The sequence below is a fragment of the Abramis brama genome (genome assembly GCF_963993115.1).
Source record: "Abramis brama genome assembly, chromosome: 12".
Taxonomy (NCBI): Eukaryota; Metazoa; Chordata; class Actinopteri; order Cypriniformes; family Leuciscidae; genus Abramis; species Abramis brama.
In genome coordinates this window covers 3469295-3493369 of record NC_139974.1, presented here as the reverse complement: position 1 = coordinate 3493369, position 24075 = coordinate 3469295, and the positions used below count along the sequence as shown (strand labels likewise).

Sequence of the window (24075 nt, the reverse complement as noted above, 5' to 3'; positions counted from 1 at the left end):
GTTTAAAAAAATCTGTGTAATAAAATTATGGATTATTTGTGAGTTGAATGTTATTGTGTTTTCATAGACCACACAGAAGCTGAATATTGTTGACACAGTTGTTCAAAGTGCTTTAAATCAACATGAAATCAAATCTGACTCTGTTTGCCTTTTTAAGTCGTGTTCCTGCTGGCTCTATTGTGAACGGGAAAAAGGAGTGTGTGTGTGTGTGTGTGTGTGTGTGTGTGTGTGTGTGTGTTTGCTTTTTTTTAAGCAAACAAATTTGTACCAACTTTGAATATGTGTTTGAATTCGTTTCAGTCTGTTCCTCGCATTAACCCGTCATGTGACTGCAGAAGACGTGTACATGTGTGAATATAGCACACAAGTCATATGAATAGCTGGTCCAAAATGCAGCAGAAGAATTTGCTCAATTCTGCATTTACTTATTAAACATTGAAAAAAAAAAAAATTGTGCTGATTTCTTATAAAGCCCTAAATGCTGTAGCTCTTCAGTTCTTGAGCAAGGTCCTACAGCATCTCATGCCTTCATGTTGTTCTCCACATTCTGGCCACTCATTGAAGTTGACAGTCATTGAGCTGAACTGAACTGAGTGAATGATGACACTATTGTCTTATTAGAGCTTTATAAGAGAACAGTGAGATTGTGTTTAATACTGTGAAGCTGCTTTTAAACAGAGCTTGACTTGACATGAGCTCAGGAATGCAGACAGACACGCTTTGTGGTTCCATCAAGCGAGTGTTTTCTCATTTCCTCATTTCCTGAACGCACAGAATATAAACATCTTCTGTACACAGACACAAGTGACATGATGTGAAGGTGAAGTATAGTAAGCAATACCCAGAGTTTGTCCTCTGCGTTTAACACATTCAAGTTAGAGCGCACACATTAGGAGCAGCGAGTAGTGAACACACACTTAAGAATGATTTTATTTAGTTTTTTATTGTTATGCTCTTTTCTAAGCGATGCACAGCAAGGTAAGAAACAAGCTTTTTATGTCCGTATACAGCACTTCCTTCTGTTCGACAGACACCAGTTACATCAACAACTTGAGTTTGTTTTTAGGTTATATTTAAGATGTTGTGTTTTTTAGCATACATAATTTCACCTATAACGTTTTGCATATTGTGTTGTGTTATCTTTTATTGTGTTGTAATCCTACTTTGCTCAGCACTTTGGTCAGCTTTGCTGTCCTTGTTCTGTATAAATACATTTTATTTGCTTTATGTTTCCATTGTTGTTTGTGTTTTATATGTTCCTCAGAGAAACACTTCATGCACTACAAGTTTACAGGCCTGACCAAATCAGACTCATTCCCAGAGTTCTGTGTGTGTTTATGACGACAGACGGATCAAACACTTCAGTAATGAAGAACGAGTCTGGATTCTGACTGATAAAGACTGGACTGAAGCTCCTGAAGATCCTCCTGATTCTAGAGACTGGTTCATACATCAGATCAGGACTCTGTCAAACTGCACAGACTCACTGTGTTCTGGTGAGATTCATGCTTTACTCTTATTAATTATCAGACATTATATTTACTGTGAGTTTCTCATGAGTGTTGATCTGTGATTGTAGATCATGTTCTGCAGAGAATAATTGGCTGTGAACTGGAGAAACTTCCTGATGGATCAGTGAATCTGACTGTCTTTGATGAATATGGATTTGATGGAGAAGATTTTATATCCTTTAATTATGACACTATGCAGTGGATTGATAAAAGCCCCAAAGCCAAAGAAACCAAAGAGGAATGGGATCGTCACACAGGAGGCAACCAGTTCCTCATGCATTACCTCAAGACCTGCACTGACTGGATCTCAACGTTTCACAACATAAAACAGAGTAAGTTCTCAAAATCAAAATCAAATCTTTAATTAGTAGTCTCTCTCTTTCTCTCTCTCTCTCTCTCTCTCTCTCTCTCTCTCTCTCTCTCTCTCTCTCTCTCTGTGGCCCTGCTGTTCCCTATATATATACATATAATATATATAATAGAAAATATATAATGTTTTTTGGTCCCCGTGAGGAAAACAGCTTATAAATCATACAGAATGAGATTTTTTGAAAATGTAATAATGCAGCAAGTTTTGTGTGAAGGGTAGGTTTAGGGGTCGGGTTAGTGTGTGTGTGTGTGTGTGTGTGTGTGTGTGTGTGTGTGTGTGTGTGTGTGTGTGTGTGTGTGTGTGTCTGAATTGTTGCCAATGGTACAGATTGTTTAATGATTAATTGAACTAAATCTGTCGCTGCTTGTTCAACTGTCCATCCAAAGCTGTTCTCCTTTTCTCCAGCTAGTCTTCCAGTATTTTCTGTGTTGTTGATCCTGATCCTGATCCTGATTCTGGTCTTGTAAATGAACTCAATAGCTCAGTGATCGCTGAGTTCTTCTCAATGCTAGTGCAGAGTCTGGGAATATAAAGCTGGAGTCTGATGGCTCTTTATTTCCCTCTCCTGGTTATTATTTTACAGCAGATTGTGCTTTATTTCCCTCTCCTGGTTATTATTTTAATGCAGATTGAGCTTCTGGAAGATGTTGGTCTGGATTGCTGAGACTCTCGGCTGATAACACAGTTCCTGAATTCAGAAGCTCAGACTAGTGTTCAACTCTTACACTTCTGCAGGATCTCTATGACAGAAATAGTAGGAGTAACATCATGCTAGTGTGCGCTTCTGAATTCAGCAAGTGTGTAGAACTGGGGCTCGTTCTTCGTACGTTGCTTAAAACATCCGAGATCAAATTACACATCCAAGATGATATCATCGTGCTAATCATGATCTGGCTAATTAGGTTCTTCGAACACACTTGCCGGATATGATTAGTATCGCTGGATTGAGTTATCTGAGATAATTGCGCGTTCATGCGCTGGTTTAAAAGGGGATATGTATCGATAGTAGAAACATTGATCAGCAACGCTGCTATTGGCTCCTCAGCGTGGCCAAAGAGCGCGCTCAGTTTTTCTCCCCAGCAGAGCAAGAACTCATAGTCGAAGTTTATTCGGAATTTTAATGTTTAATCAAAACGCCAGGGAACACCTCAAAGTCTGCAAAAGCCAGGAGAGAGGGCTGGCAAAAATAGCAGACAATTTAAATCCGTTAGACGTGGCCATGTTAGATGTTTTTATCACTTATTAGCCTATATATTTTGTTACATCCCTGGACGTAATGTGTTAATTCTTTTATTATTTATTTGATTTTGTGATGTGACTTCTTATTGTGCAGTTCGTTGTCTCTCTCTCTCTCTCCCGGACGAGCCCCCAATTGTCACGACCTCCCCGTCTAGGCGCGCGGTGTCAATGGCACCTGCCAGTATCCCTAGAATGGAGGATTGCGTTGATCGTGTTGGTACTTCACGCTATGTAACCAAACTCGATCTTTTGAAGGGATACTGGCAGGTGCCATTGACACCGCGCGCTTCTGAAATCTCCGCCTTTGTCACGCCTGATGCATTCATGCAATATACGGTGATGGCTTTCGGGATGCGCAATGCACCTGCCACATTCCAACGATTAATGCAGATTGTGTTATCCGAGGTACAAAACTGTGAAGTGTATCAAGATGACGTAGTGATCTATTCTATGACATGGGAAGACCACTTATGCACCCTGAGTTTAGTCATGAAACGCTTGGCTGAAGCGTCCTTAACACTCAACCTCAGCAAGTGTGAGTTTGCCAGAGCAGTGGTGACTTACCTCGGTAAAATAGTTGGACAGGGTCAGGTTAAGCCCGTTAAGGCTAAAGTTGAAGCTGTTGTTACTTTTCCTTCACCCACTAATAAACGCGAGTTGAGGCGTTTCTTAGGAATGGCTGGATACTATAGGGGATTCTGTAGGAATTTTTCCACAGTGGTTGCACCCCTTACTGACCTTTTAAGTACTGAGCGAAAATTTGTGTGGAACAAAATATGTGAATCTGTTCTGCTAAAGATTTATTGTGTAATGCTTCTGTGCTTTCTGCCCCGAATTTCACTGAACCTTTTAGCCTGCAGGTGGACGCGAGTGCTCATGACGCCGGTGCGGTGCTGATGCAAGCAGACAGCGCTGGTATCGAACATCCAAGTGAGCTATTTCTCAAAAAAATTCTAAAAGAAAAACTATAGCACAATAGAGAAAGAAGCCCTGGCATTACTGTTGGCCGTCCAACACTTTGAGGTGTATTTAAGTTCTGGTGACTGCATTGTGGCGTACACAGATCACAACCCTCTGGTGTTTCTTGCTCGTATGTCTAATTCTAATCAGCGTTTAATGAGATGGGCACTCATCTTACAAGAGTTCAACTTGGACATACGTTATAAAAAAGGTGTAGATAATGTCGTAGCTGACGCATTATGAAGGGCTTATACCGCTGATGCCTAATCGACCGTAAAAGTAAAAAAACGGCATGAAGTGTTGATGGATTCAACTAATTTGTTACAAATCAGGTTTTGTAACTAAGGGTGGATGTGTTACATCCCTGGACGTAATGTGTTATTTCTTTTATTATTTATTTAATTTTGTGATGTGACTTGTTATTGTGCAGTTCGTTGTCTCTCTCTCTCTCTCTCTCTCTCTCCCTCTCCTTCTGTGCAGGCTTGATTGGGTTCAGCTGCGGCAGATCACGTTGATGAGCGGGAGTGTTGATAAGCTGAGAAAGACGGCAATGCAGGAGAGCTTCTTGGGCGCGCGTCGTAGAGCTCCGTTGTCGTTCTGTCCCTCATCTCCTGCCCCAGACATTTAGTTTATTGTTGGAGTTCTAAATGTTGGAGTGTGGTTCCTTCAGTGAGGTTTCCCTGTGTGGGGTTGTCACCGTCGAATTATGAGGCCATCGGTCTTGTTACTTTGGTATCATAAGTTTCTCTTTTGTATTATATTTTATTTATATTTTCTTGTTTATTTAAGCTGTTACTGATTTATGTCATTAAGTTGATGTTTAATTAGTTTCTTTTGGAAGCCGTAGGGAGGAGGTTGCCATTCTTGTTTTCTTGAGTAATTTTCTCCTGTTTATGGTCAGTTAGGGAGTAAGGGAAGTCTTTTGTATTTTCTTTGGGGTTTTTCTTTTGTTAGGTAAATTACATTTAATTCCCTTCAGTTAAAACTATTTTTGTTTGTTATTTTGGCTTGAACCCCTCCTGAAGATTAACGCTTCCTGTTATTCATTCCTATGTTAATAAAAACTTACTTTTGACACTATTTCGTTTTTTTGTAATATTTGTATGTGAGCTGGGACAGGAGAAGGGATAGATGTATCAATTCAATTGATGCTTTTGTTTGTCATAGGCATTCCTAACCCTAGACGGGGAGGTATATAGTGTGAGCACATAAATCCTGAGCTTTGGCTTTCCATCGCATGTGATCTACTCGTTCAGTGTGAGTAGGTAACCTTGCTGAAATCGCACAGACATCGCACAGTGTATGCCCGCCTTTAGTCATTAGACAGAGGCGATTGACTACTAGGCTACTTTTTAGATAACCGCACCATGCTTGTTAATTTCTAAAAGTTTATTATGTAGTCCCCATAGATCTGAACACACGTAATTAAGGTAAGATTAGCCTATATCTAACCAGAGGTCACGACAATTACAATAGAAATAAGCTGACCAATTTAACTTCCTCTAATGGTAACTTATATAGCTAATCATGCCGTGGTTTCCCACGTACACTTAATAATAATAATGCTATACAATAATCAGAGGTTGAGGCTCACTCTATTTAGATTGGTCTAACACTTTGTTGCTCTAAACGGAAAACCCATTATTAGCCTCTGATATAATGCCGATGTGTTACCCTGGATTTCCACCAACTGCGTGTCGGCTCCGTGCTCCGCCGTCCTTCAACACACACCAGGTCCGGGTTTGTTGCGGAACGGCTGCGGCCATGACTGACAGCTGAAGTCACGAGGACCCACGAGATCTCGCGAATTCATGTATGATCGCGCGATATAACAGGATGTAGTTTCCATAAACAGAACCACAAACACAGCAACAGTTTAAATGATTTGGTGATTTTGTACTTCCAGAATCAGCATCTCCTCATATGGTGTCAACAGGGTGAACTGGTGTCTGAAAACATCTAACCTGTTGACTTCAGCAGCTGCTGGAAATTACTATTTAGTCGGATCTCTAAAACTTCAATCAGTGTGCTCCTTTGCTCCACCTGAATTTCAGTCCGTTTACTAACCTGGGCTGCGTTTCCCGAAACCTTCTTAACGCTACGTCGTTCTTAAGTTATAGCCTACCTTAAGCTGTACCTTATCCTTAATACGTGTTTACTTAAGTCTATAAGTCATACGTTCGTAAGGTTGGTCTGGACCACTCTTATCTTATCACTGTTGACCGTCTATAGGAATATAATTCTGAAGTTAATTCACCCAGTGCAACAGGCTAATGCAAGTGTTTTCATGCAAAGAATAACATTGTCATTACACTAATTGTTGTTTGCTTTTTAAATATATTATCCAAATGTACATCAGCTGGCAAACAAGAAGACATTCAAAATTCACAGTTTTGAAATCGTTTTTGATCACTGCCGAGCACCGTACGTATAATGTACACTTTTATTACTGAATGCTGGAAAGTATTTACAAGAACAATATTTCATCACAGCTCCACCACAGCAAACAAACATGGGAAAGAGAAGAAAGCAAGGCCGTTATTGTGGCAGCAATATATGATACATATATACTAGGCTTATTACTAGGCTAATACTCAGAGCGAGACAGAAACCTCTTTTCAAATGGAAACATGCTAACAATGGGAATTTGCATTTATCACAGTCTCCAGAGTTTAGACCTCTTGAGGACAGGGTGGCGTTTGCCTGGAAGACTCATCCTCTGTTAGCAAGATATCTCTAAACTATTAAAAACTTCATTACCTTTTAGTTTTACTTCTTTGAGGATGAGTCTCAGTCACTGTACAAATGTTGGCTAGTAGAAGCTGATTTAGCCGGTTGATAACAGACCCACTACAGAGCGTCCAGTGAGAGACTTTACCAGATATGATCAGGTATTGGGGAATAACCCATTTATTGTCACCATAACTCAGTACACTGAATAAATTTGACTTTGCATGTGTGTGTGGTTTTCTATAAATAAAGATATAAGAAAAATAGATAAGTACAAATAACAATAACAAATGATAGTAGTCACCATAAACATAGTAACAGTAATCTCCACAATAAATATTAAATTACAATGATTAATACAGTACAATAGGAACAAATTTGCCATTATATGGAAACCTGCACTGCTAGAAATGATTAATACTGAGCGGTTGTCTGGCACATTAGTGTGCATGCACCCAAAGAGTGCTTTAGCTCTAGAAGTGAGCGATATATATATATATTAAATAGACCATATAATGACTAAAAGGCACATAGATTATGTCTTCTAAATATAACAATGAAATATGTGAGGAAAGTGTAAATATACACACAGACATCTTTACGAGTTAGTTTGTATTGTCACTCGCATACATTAACTTTTACACATGCTTAGACACTGAAAAAGACACTTTACAGTGAGACATTTCAGATGATACCAAACATGAACAGTGTTGTACGATCCCAGCAGGGGCGATCCCAGGATTTTATAAATGGGGGGGCACAGGGGGGGCCAAGAACCAGTCGTTTTCTTTTCTTTTCTTTTTTTTCAATAGCTTTTGGTGGCCTTCTATTCTTCTCAGTGAGCAAGAGTGAGAGTCCCCCCTTATTGTTATTGTAAATGTTTTCATGCAGTCATGGAGTTGTTTTCCTTGTGTTTTCCTCTCAGGGTTGTGTTTGCAGTGGGAAATCAGGATGTGACTGTCAAGGAATTAAAGGACAAAAGGTAACAGAACCTGTAAACATACATACAATCATATCCACACAACAGATGACAATGTAATATTATGTCACAAAACATATTGCTTTAACCTGTTAACCGTTGCCAGTGCGTCGGCGCACTGAAGCGGTTTTATTTATATATAGTTCAAAGTTACTATCAGATTTAATGTTATACCTTGACAAACTATACATCATTAAAAAGATATAAGACTCAAGTTTCAGAATTTGACCACTATTGTATTCTGAGAAACTTATAGCGACAGTTATTTCTTAATTTGTGTCAGGAGTTATGAAATGAAAAAATTAGTCGATACCTTTGATATGAATTATGCGCGTCAGCCGCTTTCATTCATAAAAAAACTCCCGTGCCGTCGTCATGACAGCGATACACAAAACAACGTGCCTCAGGGCTTTAGCTCAAAAATGTGCAGATTTGGAGAAATATTGATATATTCTCATAGGTTTACATCAGATTTCTATAGACAGGAATAATATTTATTGAATTTATACCCAAATGCGTCGATGTAATCATTATGAGCGTTTGCATAACTCTGATACTGTGTTTTCAATTCATACCAATAGCCTGAGGGCGCCCTCGCCGCCCTGTGCACAGTATTAGAACATGAAGAAGTGCCATAATCATGTGACAATCCAGGAAGCCTCGAACACACACAAAGCTAACAAAAGATCGCGCTGTAACTATGGCTGTAACATGCAGTTTTGAAGACAATAAACATGTTTGCTATGATATTTGAGTTACCTGTGTTTTTCAATCCATGCCAGGTATTTCCATAATAATAGATTATATTTATAATGTAATGCTAATCTATATAGAATCGTTGTGCAGAACACTATCCAATAGTATATTTTCTGTCTGATTTTTTATCTGAAGCCAAATTAGATCACAAAAAATTATTTAAAATACTCGATTTGCTTTATAAAGTAAGTTTATAAGCACAAACATGGTTTTAATCTCATAAATTGTCGTGTATTGATGGTGTGCTAAGCTAACATGCTAGCTAGCCCTAGGTGCACCTGCCACCTAGAAGTTATATTTTTATTATTTTTTGAATGCTTACTGAAATGTTTCTTTATTCAAGAAATGCATTTGATACAGTTTAAAATGTAAGGGTGAACTTTAAGAAAAGAAATTAGTGACTGAAACCATATGAATAGCCTGTGAATAGCCAGTCGTTAGTAACTATAATGCAGACAAAAGAAATGCATATTTACAGCCATAACCGGGCTGGAGAGGTGTGAATGTGTGCAGGGGGAGACTGAGACTGAATGGGGCTCGTTTGCACCACAAAACAATAAAGACAATATACTGGATAGATGGTTAGAAGATGACAATAAACATCAGTAGCATTTTAGCGTCAAATCAAAATAAAGTCACATGACATGGTCTTGAAAAACATTTCACTAAATACAGAGTTTTGGACTTATTATCTTAAGATTTTAAACATAAAATGTTTAGACATGTGGCATTAGCTGTAGTGCATTTCTAGATTGCTCCAGTGCCAACTTCAATTTTTTTTTCATGAGGATGTTTCATAAAAAATAATTTCTAATAACTTTACAAAACTTTGAAGCTATTTATAACAATTTTTGTCATTATGACAATAATTAATTCTACATTTACAATAAACTGCCAGGTGTCAGCTTTCAAATGAGATCATACTTGTGCTTTTAGTACAAAGGGTTCATGAACTGTATCTGTTTCAGTTTGGGTATGTCATTTCTTGGGATTTTTCAAAAGTGGGGTTACAGCTTAACAGGTTAAGTGATTGCCATTATTTTTATAGTGTGTTCAAAACATCAGCAGAGCTAGTGAGAAATTATCTGGAGTTCATCAAGTTTAACATCCATGGATGTTCATATTTATACTGAATGTAAATGCTGCCCCCTTCTGGTTTCTTATTTACTCTCCTTATTGGTGCTGAAGCTTCTGTATTTGCCACTTAAAGGGATAGTACACCCAAAAATGAAAATTCTGTAATTACTTTATCACCCTTAAGTTGTTCCAAACCTGAATGAGTTTCTTTCTTCTGTTGAACACAAAATAAAATATTTGGAAGATTGTTTATAGCTAGAAAGTTGACGGCACACTGACTTGCAAATTAGGAAAAAATACTATGGAGGAGGGGGGGGGGGGGGGGGATTTCAGAAAATTCAATTGAAAATAAATACTGGTTTAGAAAATATTAAGCACGATTTCCAAAATTTTGTGCAATGCCATGTGCTGTAATATAGATGTTATTACATTTTTGTATTTTGCATGGATTAGACAACACAGTTCTGTTCCAATAAATAAAAATTTATTATTTAGTAATTTAACATTATTTTATTTACTTTACTTTTTACATTACTTTATTTTCAACACAAAAATGAAGTGTTCTGCTCTGCCTGTTTTTGTGCTGCCGAATAGTCTGATAAACTCCTCCATGTCCAGGGACTTGGCTCTCCGTGACTCTGAGCTCTCCCAGGCCGCTCATCAGACATGAACATACCGTAAACACAGACGACCGTAATCCCAGCCACCAGAACCAGCAGAGCTCCACACACACACACAATAACCCAGATCTCTACAGCTGAAGGAGGAAGGAGGGAAGAGAACAGTTTTTCTTATTACATGTTTTTATTTTTATTTTATTAAACTCACTGCTTAAAGATTGTGTAAATCTCTCAATGCCTCCTGTTTTACTTACTATGTTGTTCATCAGTTTTGTCATCATATGTATCCAGTGTTTCCGTTGAGTCTGTACCAGATTCTGTAGAGGAGAATCAGCATCAATTTTCTGTTCAAATCCTGATAAAAAAATAAGCTCAAAGGGGCGGAAAGTTTCCGGTAAATTTCCATGGGAAGTTAAGCTGGGGAATTTTGGAAATATTCATTACCACGGCAACCGCTTGGTTCCACTCTAAAAGTAACCGTACACATAAGAGATGGATAGATACATTATTAGTTAGAATATTGATATATGAACTTGTTGTCAAGTAAGCCCCGTTGCAAGCAAGAGCAAAGGCTTTCTAAACTTTCAGTGTGCTGCACTGCTCTAGTTGACTTCTGATATATACCGTCATACCGCCCAGCCCTACTTATGTGGTAAATAGTTATGCTAGCTTATTTAGCATCTAACTTATCAGCTTGCTATCTACTAGATGAATACATCTGTATGTGATATTTGCAATTTAAACATTTAATAAATATATTTCCCCATAATATCATCAAAACTTACTTCACTTTGTTTAGTCCACAGGCTCAAATGTGTGCCTTCAATAGTCTTGTGCTTTGGGCTTCTGTACATGTGATGGAGGCGTGCACAGTGCCAGTAGGGGGTGTGGTCTCAATAGTGCACAGTGCCAGTAGGGGGTGTGGTCTCAATAGTGCACAGTGCCAGTAGGGGGTGTGGTCTCAATAGTGCACAGTGCCAGTAGGGGGTGTGGTCTCAATAGTGCACAGTGCCAGTAGGGGGTGTGGTCTCAATAGTGCACAGTGCCAGTAGGGGGTGTGGTCTCAATAGTGCACAGTGCCAGTAGGGGGTGTGGTCTCAATAGTGCACAGTGCCAGTAGGGGGTGTGGTCTCAGTAGCCATGCAGTAAGCAGTGTGCTATGTGTGTGTGATTGAGGAATGACATAGATATTCAAGTGTATTTGAATGGCATTTGAATGGCATCTGTTTGTTTTAGTCAAGATTATGCTAAAATATACTTTCCTCAACTATATTTAAGTTCCCTATGAAGAGCCAACCTTCAAATTTGAAAATTCCCAGTTTATTCCCATAAATTCCTGTTAATTCCCTTAAATTCCCATTAATTCCCATGGAAAGTTTCCATCTTTGAAAATTTCCAGAATTTTGCAACCCTACTCCTCATCCACTGATCTTCTCTCACCTGTGACTGAGACTGAGACTGAGACTGTGATCAAGGTTTCTCCTTCATAATCCAGAACTCTGTATGTTCCAGTGTAAGTGGCTTTAAACTCTTTAATGATCAGAGTCATGTCTGTGTCGACCAGTGGATCAGGCCGGTCCATGCGATCTTTCCTCCACACCTCTGTCCAGCCTGAGCTTCTTCTGTTCTGATACTCCACTTTACCAGCGATGGTCAACAGAACATCCAACTTCAGATCCTCTCCTTCCTGCACAGAGATCTCATCTGAGGAGGAACACAGACATTATTCATTATTATAATGTGTCAATCAGTCAAGGCCATAATAACAAATTTAGAATTAAAGGAACGAAATGTAATAGTTTAAAAACCAGCCACTGAAAATCCTACAATGGAATCATCTAATCTGAATATTGGATAATTGTTCATTTGTTACATTTAATGTTTTTGCTAATCACAGGCAAAACACAATAGTTATTTTATTAAACTGTTAACATTTTCAGGAAATCATGAAAGCACACACTGATGGTTTGATCAGTTTTGACTTTACCATGAATATGAAGATAATACTCCAGGGTTTGTCGCTTCACTTCTGTCTGATTAACACTGTAATAGACTATTAAAGTGTATTTCCCAGCGTCACTGAATCTCAGATCCTCGATGATGATGTCACATGATCCTTCTTTAAACACTCGTTTATCTACAGTCTTACATTCCTCTTTCACACAAGCAAAGATGTTTCCTGACCGTTTGTTAAATACAGCAAGAGAAATGTCTCTGTCTGTGTCCTCAGATTCACACGACAGGGTGATGCTTTCTCCTGTTTTCCCCGTCACAGATATATGATTGTTTCCTTCAGCTGGGGATTCTGCAAACACAGACAGAATCAAATTAATTCAATACAAAGAATCAATACTGAAAAATACTCTCCACAATCAATTGTATAGAGAAGTAGTCATGGTGTGTGATGATGTAATATAGCCTACTGAATTTATGAACAAAAATGATACTGACCACTATATATGATAAAGCAAAACAGCAGCAGATTCAACCCTCTGAACCTGAAGAGAAACAGAAGAGCTGGTTTATGTCACAGATTCAGGCTAATGAATCACAAACACATTTATATACAGAGATAAAACGCTTTCCTGAGCGGTAAAATATTACTAAACATTGATTGATTTAGTCTGAACATTTAACAAATGTCGATCTTACATGATAAAAATGACTAATAAGAAACATCAAACTATAATCTGAATCTTTATGTAATAGATCTCAAAGAAACAACAGGCTTTAGAAATTTGGTGATAATCTAATAATGGTATTAATAACCCCAATAATAAAAACCATTATCATAATTGTTCTGTCTGCATCAATATACTATAATAATAACATATACTACATAAACATACACGGGTGGAACCGGAGACATGACTGCACTGTTTTGACTGCTTTAGCAACAGCAACACCGCGGGGCTGCCCTCTAGTGGCGTGGCTTGAGATCACGGGTGTGGCCAATCAGTGCCAGAGTTTAATTGCCAAAAATAAAAAAAATCTCGCTAATTTTATTTAAATATAGCCAAAATAGCTCCTTGTCGCGAAACATAAAAAAATCCCATTGGCGCCACACAGGCTGCAGTAACGCGTCGTGACCACCAGATGGACATGTCATGATTTCTATTCTTTGCTGAAGTAAATCAGGAACTGATTTAAGGTTTATGTGCTATTATGACATTTAAATTGTATCCTAAACTCAGCTTATATTATGCACTGCAGTTCAGAATGATGTTTTCTCCAATCTGAACTCTTAACCGATCAGAAGATCCTCGTACTGACAAATCTGGAGAGACATTGATAAAAACCCATCCTTTTTAACTTGATAGCTATTTGAGGTTGATATGTTAAATTCATGAATGTTTGAAATAGAATTGATATACCTGTATGTGATTTGCATAATCTAAAAAGAAAACACACAGAAGAAGAAAATGACTTCTCCATTGTGTCTGTCGTTCGTAAAGGTGTCCAAACTAAGGGTCCCCATAGATCTGAACACACTTAATTAAGGTATATTATATCTAACCAGTCACGACCATTACAATAGAAATTAAATGACAAACTAAACTTCTTCTAATGGTAACTTTGCATAATCATGATGTGGTTTCCCACATACACTTAGTTAGAATAATACAATAATTAGAGGTTGATGCTCACCCTATATAGATTGATCTAACAACACTCCCATAAAACCCATTATTATCCTCTACAGCCTCACACTGTTGAACAAGTCCTGTTCCTTAATAAAAATCTTTCATTTCTTAAATTACCCACAAAATAACATGTTCACAAGCACTTCACCATTCCACAATAATTTTCTTTTATTTTGATTATATATGCCTACATGAGCCTTGCCTATGAACTCATAGGATTCGGACTGAGGCTGAAGTTTATGTGAATAAGGCTGCATTTGTTAATCAAAGCAGATTAAATTCATAAATTCATCCATACAGTTGTTTGTTCATACATTGTGTAAGAACTACATCAACACTAACACATGAATTATGAGGATTAATTTTATTGCTTTGTGGTTTACAGAGCACAAAGTGATTTATTACATGAAGAAATGGATGGGTCTTCTGGGACAGAAAAGCAGCTTTTCCACCTTTTGACCACAAGATGTCATTAGTGTGAAACGTGTTGACGAGCTTCGAGTAATGAACCATTGTGCGATACAGTCGAGCGGGAAAGCCCATTTCACCATCACTACCAAGAGCTTCTCCGCCTGTCTGTCTCTATATAAGCTCTCAGCGCCCGAACCTGTGAACAGCAGAAAGTGAAATTACATTTTTTGTATATTTTGGTATTAAATTTGTACCCAGAAGTGACTAAACCCTGACAAAATCTCCAAAAACCTCCCTTTAGGGACGTCCTCATTTGTAAACCTGGTATTAAAAAAGTTCTTAAAGGTTTTTTGTGTGTATGAAAGCTTTGAAAAGCTTTGTTTCTCCCATCACTACAGGACACTGCTAAATAAAACTAACATGCATTTCATACAACTGCAAAAACTGTGTGTGTATGTGTGTGTATATACTAAATGAAATGCATGTTAGTTATACACTACCAGTCAAAAGTTTAAGATCGGTAAGATTTTTAATGTTTTTAAAAGAAGTCTCTTCTGCTCACCAAAGTTGCATGTATTTGATTTCGCAATATTACTGTTTTTGTATTTTTAAAAACAGTAATATTGTGAAACATTATTCTTATGTAAATCAGCTGTTGTCTGTGAATATATAGTGAATATAAAGTGTAATTTATTCCAGTGATTAAAAGCTGAATTTTCAGCATCATTACTCCAGTCTTCAGTGTCACAAGTTTGTACACAACTGTTTTCAACATTGATAATAACAATGAATGTTTCTTGAGCATCAAATCATCATATTAGAGTGATTTCTGAAGGATCATGTGACACTGAACACTGGAGTAATGATGCTGAACATTCAGCTTTGATCACAGGAATAAACTACCTACAGTTTAAAATATATTAAAATAGAAAATAGTTATTTTAAATTGTCATAATATTTAACGATGTGTTTTGTATTTTTAACCAAATTAATGCAGCCTTTGTGAGCAGAAGAGATGACTTCTTTTAAAAACATTAAAAATCGTACTGATCCAAAACTTTTGGCTGGTATGCACGTATGTAAACGTATTAGGCCTAATGCTGTGTTTCTGCTACTCCCCAGAAAAAAATGCTATCACATGCAAGTCATTTACGTGTTAACGTAATAATCAATGTACATTATGTGTCAATATTTACCGATAATTGCTGCAAATATAGCAAATAAAGCTGCTGCTGCCTTGGCAACGCGGGTGAACTCTACATGAACCACGTGACCGCGTCATGTGGAGGTAAAGTGAGCGAGTATGGATGAGGTGAATATTTACAATCCATTGTAGGAAACAAAACTTTGGTTTTATAAATTCATATTTAATAAATATGAAATAATCTATTAAAAAGCAACACGTTTTAGAAGTTATTTTCCCTGCTACCAACTAATCGGACAAATAATGCTAAAACATTTTACAATATTAATAACCCCACTATAAAACGTAATCATATCATTGTATCTGGAAAAAAATCAGCATAAACTTTGACTCTCTTTAATATCACTAGCAGGTTTAGTTTTCCACAAAAAATACAAAACCATTGGTATAAGAACATAAAAACTCACAAGCTGGCGTTATATTTAAAAAATGAAAACTTGCATGCAGTTCTGCATAGGGATGGGAACTGATCAGATTTGATCAATATCACTGACGATTCTGCTAATCAATCCGATTCTCTATCGATTCCTGATAGCAGCACTGTGTGGAAAAAGCTTAGGAACAAAGCTTTTGTTTTAAAGATTACACTTGAGTAAGCAAACTGTACTTTTTATGTAATTTATGTTATAAATGGAGCCTGGTTGTAAAGTGTAACCTAAACAATCCTGTTGATGTAAGAAAAGAAAGAAAAAGACTAACACTCATGAATATATAAAACAGTTATTTTATTAATATCTGCGAAGAGAAAATAAGAAAATGCATAAATTAAAACTATAAAACTGATTTAGAAAAGTTATTCAATTTAATAAGATGAAGATTGGTCCAATTAGACGAGTGGGGGAGGAGCCAGGACACAGATGACGCAACACTCCTCGCGAGAGATAGAGAGAAGCTGTGCGATCCTAAAAAGAGGAGAAATAAGAAATAATAGAATTAGACCGAACAAACTAACAGTTGTATAAGAGAAACAACAGAGAGACTTTTAAATAAAAGTGTGGATTAAATTTCATCAGTCAACGATTACGCGAATACTACAGAGAAAACACAGGCCTAAAGTTGGGAGTTTTGCCTTTCTGAAAACTTCATAATTTAAAAATTGAGTTTTCTTGGTAAGTGAAATTATTAAATGATCTATTACTTAGGTTTTTGTTGTTGTTGTTTGTTGTTGTATAAATGTTTGATAAATGGTGTTCAAATGCTGATGTTATATGCAGTGGTATGTAAAAGACGCATAAGAGTTAATCTGTTTTATAATGGTAAGAATATTGCGTGAATGTGTTGAATAACTAATGTTTCAGAGTTAAAAGTTACTTTGAGCAGTTAACAGTTGTTATTTTAATAGTTTTCGTCGTGTATTCGAGCTGAGAGTTAATGGCGGATCATGACGCAGATGACGAGGCCTAAGCGCGCCATTTGAGAAACGGCTCTTCGGACATCTGTGTAAATTCACTGTGCTAAAGTTAGACGAACATGAAGTCAAAAATGTTGAATGTTGTTTATATGCAGACTAACTGCTGTAATGATGTATATTTTTGAAAGAATGTCTAATTGTATTTTTGGCCTGTCTTTTGCAAGGTTGGGTCTTTTCTTTCTTTTCCCTTTCCCCTCTTTTACTCGTTTTTTTTTCTTCTTCTCCATTTTTCCTCATTTTTTGAGTCGGATGCTGCACATTTCCTGGACACTGGAGGATTCCTGAAGAAGATTTTGTATATGTGTTGTCCCTGCTTCACATCGGGAAAAAACTATTGCGAGCAGCGGAGCAGGAACTGGCGAGCCATGCCCATATAAGGACCGAGCTTTGTGAATCAAGGAATGAACGGTAGGATTGTGCACGTTTTTGTTAATTTAATTTGGTTTAATTTTCTTTTTATTTATTTATTTCTAGAGAATGAGAGTAAAAAGGGTATTTTTAAAGGGTTGTCCTTTGGAAGAATTGTATTCGAATTAAAAAATGATTCATTACCGTATTTTCCGCACTATAAGGCGCACCGGATTATAAGGCGCACCTTCGATGAATGGCCTATTTTAGAACTGTTTTCATATATAGGGCGCACCGGATTATAAGGCACATAGAATAATAGAAGATACTGCAGTCAAACGTTTGACTGGGTTTGCGTTACGCATCCACTAGATGGAGCTGTGCTAAAGGGAATGTCAACAAAACAGTCAGATAAAGTCAAACTTTATTAAGCGTTCTGACAACCCCGTTCACTCCCATGGTAACGTTGTTCAAACGGTAGCCGTAATGCTGCAAGCGGTGTGGCTTTGTAGTTTACCAGTCGTACTGAAACATTTTATTATTTTCATACTGAAACATTTTGACAGAGCGCCGTGTACAACCAGTATGGATCAACCAATTAACCAATTGATCCATATATAAGGCGCTCCGGATTATAAGGCGCACTGTCGTTTTTTGAGAAAATGAAAGGCTTTTAAGTGCGCCTTATAGTGTGGAAAATACGGTACATTAAATAAGCCAATTAGTAGGGCTGTCAACTTTAGTCGTTTAGTCGACTAATCGGTCGATGCCGTCTTGGTCGACTGACATTCTCATTGGTCGACCAGTTGCATAATTTTTTATTTTTTTTCACCAATAAAGAAATTTTCATTGATTTACTCCTTGATATTTATTCCTTTATAAGCAGTTATATATTACTGTATTCTAAATATAATTAGCCTATGTTTTATCCCCAACTTTAAATGCTTTAATTTAGGCTATTTTGTAACAGCGCCACAGTTTAGCGCACCACGTAGAACACTCGGGAACCGCACCTGTGGCTGGCTGCACTGCTGCTTCGCGCTCAGTAAAGAATATAGGTAGGCTAGTAATCTATGTGTCTGTCTGTCCGTTTGCATTTTGATTATTTCGAGAACCGTTCATCCAATCGACAGTGTCGCATTTGGTGCAATATAGACAGACACGCGAGACGCGACACGTTCAGAATTACTAATAGTAAACTACAGAACAGCGCGAGTGGGAAGCGGCGCGCCTCACGCGAGCAGGGTTATATTCTCCGAGAACGGACACTGCACTAGTGATATAAAACGCACAGTCTGTTAACTTAGGCAATACTTTTAAGGTAGTCTAATATTTTTCTGACTAACAAATTACTGACACAGTAAAGGGTACATTTAAATAAAGAAAAAATGAAATTTAAATAAAGAAAAAAACGAAATTTAAATACAGAAAAAATTGAATTTTAAATAAAGAAAAACGAAATTTAAATAAAGAAAAACGAAATTTAAATAGGCCTAAAGAAAAACGAAATTTAAATAAAGAAAAACGAAATTTAAATAAAGAAAAAACGAAATTTAAATAAAGAAAAACGAAATTAAGTTAGCCTAAATTAAAAACGAGATTAATTTAGACGGGTAACGGGTAAAAAGTCTAATACATTTTGTTTCTATTATTCTATTTTCCACAATGTCAAAGCAACAGCAGCAATACAAGCTCAGACATGCACTTCGGTCCATACAAACTCCGCTGTTCTGCGCTCTAGCCAGAACACTCCCGTTGCTGGAACACTCAGAGGCGTCGGTTCTATTTCTAGCATGCTCAAGCCGCGCCTGAGACGCGTGCCTCGCGCAGGCAGTGTGCAAACTCCAACCTATTAACATGGGAGCCGAAATAAAAACAGACACCCAACGCAGCAGAGACTCTCACGCCAGCAGTCAGTGTGTCGCCGGCCTTATTCAAGCGCGAATGAGAACCGTTTCGCGGGGGATCCCTGGTGTCAATAATAAAATAAAAAAAAACGTTTTTTCGTTGTTTTATAAATGCTCTATGATAATTGTTTAATAAATATTCAATCAAAATGCAAAACATCGCGTCCTTTTTTTTTTTTTTTTTTTTTTTAGTCGACTAATCGTTGTGCAGGACAGGACTTTGGTCGACTAAGCATTTCTTTGGTTGACTACAGCCCTACCAATTAGAAACAATTTGTATAAAGGCCCTTTCACACTGGACGCGATTTTGACGCGCGATGGTTTTATTTTTTGATCAGCTGTTTGTGTAATGATCGCTTCCACACCGAACGCGAATGTGCTGCGGCGAAAAACAACTTTTATTTTTTTCGCTTCTATGTCGATTATTTTTTATTTTTCTATTTTTTTACTTTTGCGGCGACAGAAAAGGCTTCAGCCAATCACAAGCTACAAGGACAACGATTTGAAAGACAATGTGTGGCGTAGCATTGCCAACCAACTCGGTTATCACGACTGTGAGTGTGTTGTGTGATAGTTTTAGTCGTTGTGTAGTCCTGTGCTGTGTAGGCTAGCAGGCTAAACTACATTTGGGATAGAAAGCTAACACTATTATCGTCAAAGATAGAGACCGAGACCGTGTTTACTTTGAACATGTTACAAAATGTAGTGAGACTATTTAGGGCTGCTTTTAGTATACTATACATTCTTTGTGTGATGTCTACAGTTTCTAGTCGAATGATTTTAACTTGTTACTTCGTGTGTTACATGTAATGTGTAGTGACATTACAAAACGCACTGTGTTTAGTTGAAGACGCAAAAAAACTGTGCACATTAGCATTCAGACTTCAGAGCCCTTCAGACTCTCTGTTCTGTAAGATTGGGTGCACCCAAAACCTTATTTTCTGTCTTTTAAAGAAAATGAAAAGCTCGTCTTCACTGGATGATGATGATGATGATGAAGTGTCCATGTTTTCTCAGCTGTCGGCACAAAAGTTTTGGAATGTTGAAGCTCTGAACGTCACAGACGTCGCAAATTCGCGTCGCGGCTGATGTGAATGGTTTTGACGCGAACTATTCACTTTTTCGTTACGCATCCGGTGTGAAAGGGCCTTAAAAAGGTAAAAAGTAAATTGTATACATATATTAATGGAGTAAGGGTCAATTAAATGTATTAGCTTGAATCTAAATGGGTCACAAAAAGAGAGAAACAATTAATAATAGTGATAAACTAAATAGGAAATATAAATCTATATAAATAAGGGTTATAAGAAGGTTACATTTAATTTGTTTGGAGCAAACCTTGACTGTCATCCTGGTCATATCTATATATTTTTTCTTGTGTTATGTGGTGATGTTTTGAATTTCACTGCTTTATCTTTTTATTTATCATTTCCCTTAAATGCATCATACCTGTTTCTAACGCAGCCACCATTTTCTTTTCCCCTTGTTGTTGATTCAGACGTCTCATGAGTTCAGTGTTGGAAAGATCAGTTGTTTTAACCATTCATTAAAATGAATCGGTTCAAATGAGTCATTAGTTGGCGAATTGGACGTGTCATACGCGTTGTGTGATTATCTCAGCAGTTGGACATGGACATCCCACAAGGTTTGTGTCAACAGAAAACATTACATCACTGGATAGGTTTTTTCATTTATTTAAAGTGTGATTTTTATGTCAGCTGAATGTGCGGAACGCTTTTCAGAGAAGATAAGGCAACGTATTTTAGCACAATTCACACCTAGCGGTAATTCAGGAAAAAAAAAAAATCTCAGAATGCTCCACATGAAACTTTGGTCTTCTGACCTTTTACCATCGTGTCGATGTATTTTGATTATGTGCGAGGGAGAGAGAGCAAGACAGCGCTTAATCTGGAGACGGTGAAGTCTTGTTTACACTTTCGCCTGGCTCCGAAGAGAGTGCGCGCGAGCGACCCCTCCCCCCCCCCCCTCTCTCTCTCTCTCTCTCTCTCTCTCTGTTCGTTCTTTCAGTTAAACATGCGCCCTGTCACAAAAGCAGCAGTTCATCTACATTACTCGCCGAGTCTTATCAAATAAGACTTTGGCAGGACAAAAATTCACTTGGGCGGCCGCTAGAAAAATGTCAATGCAGGAAAAACCCTGTTATTGCAAACGGCATAATTTGTCTTTAGTAAAATAAAGCTTTACATCATTTAGTAAAATAACGCTTTAGATCGTCTCTCCCTCTCCATGAATTTTTAATTTGCATAGGCACTTTGCACTACTAATATTTAATACCGGTAATAAAATAATGAAATTATATTAAAAGATATAATTCACACGGGTGCGAGGGCCCTTTCATCGCTGCTTGCGTTTGCCTCAGTAGTGAAGCTGGAATGGGTCGTGATCTTCTGTGGACGCGAGGCAGAGCTCTTTGAGTGAGGGCCACTTTTTTTCTTTCTCTTTTTACTGCAGCTTTATCCAAACAGAGAAACCTGAGCACTGTTCTGATGTGGATGCAGCTGTCTTGAGCCGGGGTTTTCAAGATTAAACCACTGATCTGAAGTCCGATCTGGACTCTTGAGAAGATTGGACACAGGAATGGACAGACTTCCCAAAACCTGAACATGGTCATTATCCTTCACCTGTACACTAATGTTCTGTTCGCTTGGGGCACTGATTAAGAAAGTGAACGCGTTCTGCCACTTGGGCTTCACGGTATTCCAGCAAATCTGGCTGTCATGAGTAACATCCTGCACTGAGATTTGAGCAATCGGGTTGGGATCCCCATTACCTTCTCTCATACCTTCTCAACCACTCATCAACTATTTTAGATTCCTTCACAATCCCCAAGTTTAGTACGGTCCTGCCCAGGGAATGATCTCGATCAGAATCTGTATCAAAAACTTCCACCTCTAGGTTCTGACCAGCCGCCTCATGAACGATGGCCTCATACATTTCATGCCATTTGGGATTGAGTGCATTGTCCAGATGCTGGGATTTGAAGGTTTGTTCCTGGACTCTGAGCTGTGCGTATGTTTCAGACACACCAGACACAATGGTGTCCTTCGCAGCCAGACTGTCGGCCTCCACTAAGTGAATACGCACAACTCCCTTGGGTAAGGGTTTCCGCAACTCTCCCACATTCAGGTCTGGTACTAGAGGAAAACTTCAACGATTAGGATAAACCAGGAGCTGGGCAATTTTGTCCATGATCTTTTTTTTGGTGTTACTAGTGAAAAGTTTGGTCCAAAAGGGCCCGGATAAGGTCAGTTCTGGTCTTTTGAGAAATATGGTCACATTACCCACGAATGGGAAATCATCCATCAGTGGCTCCAAAATGATGTGCATCATTCCTTTAAACTCTACATCAAATTTAGTGATTATATGGACATGCTCCACGCAGCTGATGTAAACATCAAGCCGAATTTGATCTTTTTCAGCCTTTGCTCCAACCACCTTAATCGACTTGATACCGAAGTCTATCTTAGACAAGCAGGAGGTAAAGTTTTCTATAAGCAGCCTCTTAAAATATGAAGAAATATGTAGCCAGACCTGCTGGATAACCTTGCTTGGCCATTCGTCCTCCACATCTGGGAGGTTGACCTTTTAAAGATGGATGAGATTCCCTCCAGTTATCAACCCAAGAAAATCTTTGCATGAACATCTTAAAGTAGCAATTACAACTATTAGATTTTGGGGGCCATCTATCAATATTCTTGTCCATAAACACATTGAAATCTCAGACGAAAACCAAATAAGAGCTGATGTCTCTTATGCTGTGATGCTGTTTGTTAAATTATTGTTTTTACCACAACAATTGGTGTCAGAAGTCGGGATCTCGTGGAAGTCTCTTCTGGTCCTGAGACAGTGGATTTGATGAACTGATCATCCTAGAAGCACCAGGCTTTGATCTTACCTCGAATATTGAGAGAGAAGAGCCAAACTGCTTTCAGGGCCAGAGACTGAGGGACTCGACTGAGATCAGAGAGAACCCGGTGGCAGTAAAAGCATCTCGGGCAAGAGACGGTAAAATTATTTTATTTTGTGTAGTGTAATTGACATGACTGTGAGTGAACCATAGTGGCTGGAACGATCTCTTTGGTACGGGCAGAGAAGGTTTTCCAGGGGGAGATTGTAACCTGAGGAATTCAAGTCAATTTTATGCCGAAAACTAGCTTGTAAAAGTGGAAGGAAGAACCAAACCTGATTAATTAGGGGAAACCAGAATCAATCGAGCGCTGGAAAGCGCTCACGGAAAGATTTTGAGTAAGCCGTAATTACAGAGCATCTTTGCTACCCTTGCCCATTTGAGGTGACAAAATCTGATCTGTTGAAGACGTTTGACAGATTATTAGACGCGCGCCGAAGGAGAATCCAGGAGAGATAGAGATCAGCCAATATGGGGTCATCTCAAAGCAAGCTTGAAAAAAATTTCAAACACTGGTTTTTCTGTAAAATGGGAAAAAAAATACGGCTAGAAATGCATGCAAGAAATTGGGAAACGGAGAATTGTTTAACAAAGGGGTTGCTGTAGTCGTGTTCAGCATGTGTGTTAACTGTGAACAGACAGTAGTTTGTTGAACTGAAGAAGATAGAAGAAAATGAAAATAAATAAAAAAAAAAAAGTCACACTTAGCCTCGGGCGACATAGGAAATGAATGGGAAATACGAAAAATAGGAAAACTTTTGGTAGTACAAGCTACAGATCAGCCACTGTGCTGAAAAAAAGTGTACAGCAATGAAGGGGTGACACTCTAAAACATCAAGAGTGCAAATAAGACACCCCCCCCCCCCACACACACACACACACACACAGAGAAATGAACTGGTAAGACTGAAACAGCAAATTTTGCCCCAAACTATATAAAAATTATATAATCATAATAACTCCAAAACTATAGCAAGGAG

At 38.1% G+C, this 24075-nt stretch overlaps 3 protein-coding genes and 1 long non-coding RNA gene across 4 annotated transcripts in view; 2 read left to right on the top strand and 2 right to left on the bottom strand.

Annotated features, from left to right (window-relative positions):
- The window catches only part of LOC311093954 (uncharacterized protein), a gene marked incomplete at its 5' end in the record, with an annotated part of 471534 nt that extends 461060 nt beyond the window's left edge, over window positions 1-10474 (top strand). The window contains 2 exons of the mRNA XM_084131654.1: window positions 7736-7792; window positions 10241-10474. Of these exons, the coding sequence (XP_083987780.1) occupies window positions 7736-7767 (32 nt within the window). The 3' untranslated portion in view covers window positions 7768-7792; window positions 10241-10474. The remainder of the gene's footprint in view (window positions 1-7735; window positions 7793-10240) is intronic.
- LOC311093771 (patr class I histocompatibility antigen, A-5 alpha chain-like) lies at window positions 967-5159 on the top strand (the record flags this gene model as incomplete). Its single annotated transcript, XM_084131366.1, has 5 exons — window positions 967-978; window positions 1301-1496; window positions 1580-1843; window positions 3974-4050; window positions 4561-5159. The coding sequence occupies 4 exons, from the start codon at window positions 967-969 to the stop codon at window positions 4015-4017; spliced, it is 516 nt and encodes a 171-aa protein (XP_083987492.1). The 3' UTR covers window positions 4018-4050; window positions 4561-5159.
- LOC311094036 lies at window positions 7610-10548 on the bottom strand. The gene is made up of 3 exons (XR_014608538.1): window positions 10497-10548; window positions 10299-10379; window positions 7610-7767 (listed from the first exon to the last, which is right to left on the bottom strand). It is a non-coding gene; the product is annotated as an uncharacterized lncRNA (long non-coding RNA).
- Window positions 10549-11653: 1105 nt separating this feature from the next.
- Window positions 11654-13129, bottom strand: LOC311093803 (uncharacterized protein; the record flags this gene model as incomplete). The annotated part of the gene is made up of 4 exons (XM_084131396.1): window positions 13092-13129; window positions 12694-12740; window positions 12230-12547; window positions 11654-11946 (listed from the first exon to the last, which is right to left on the bottom strand). The coding sequence occupies exons 1-4, from the start codon at window positions 13109-13111 to the stop codon at window positions 11654-11656; spliced, it is 678 nt and encodes a 225-aa protein (XP_083987522.1). The 5' UTR covers window positions 13112-13129.
- Window positions 13130-24075: the final 10946 nt, after the last annotated feature.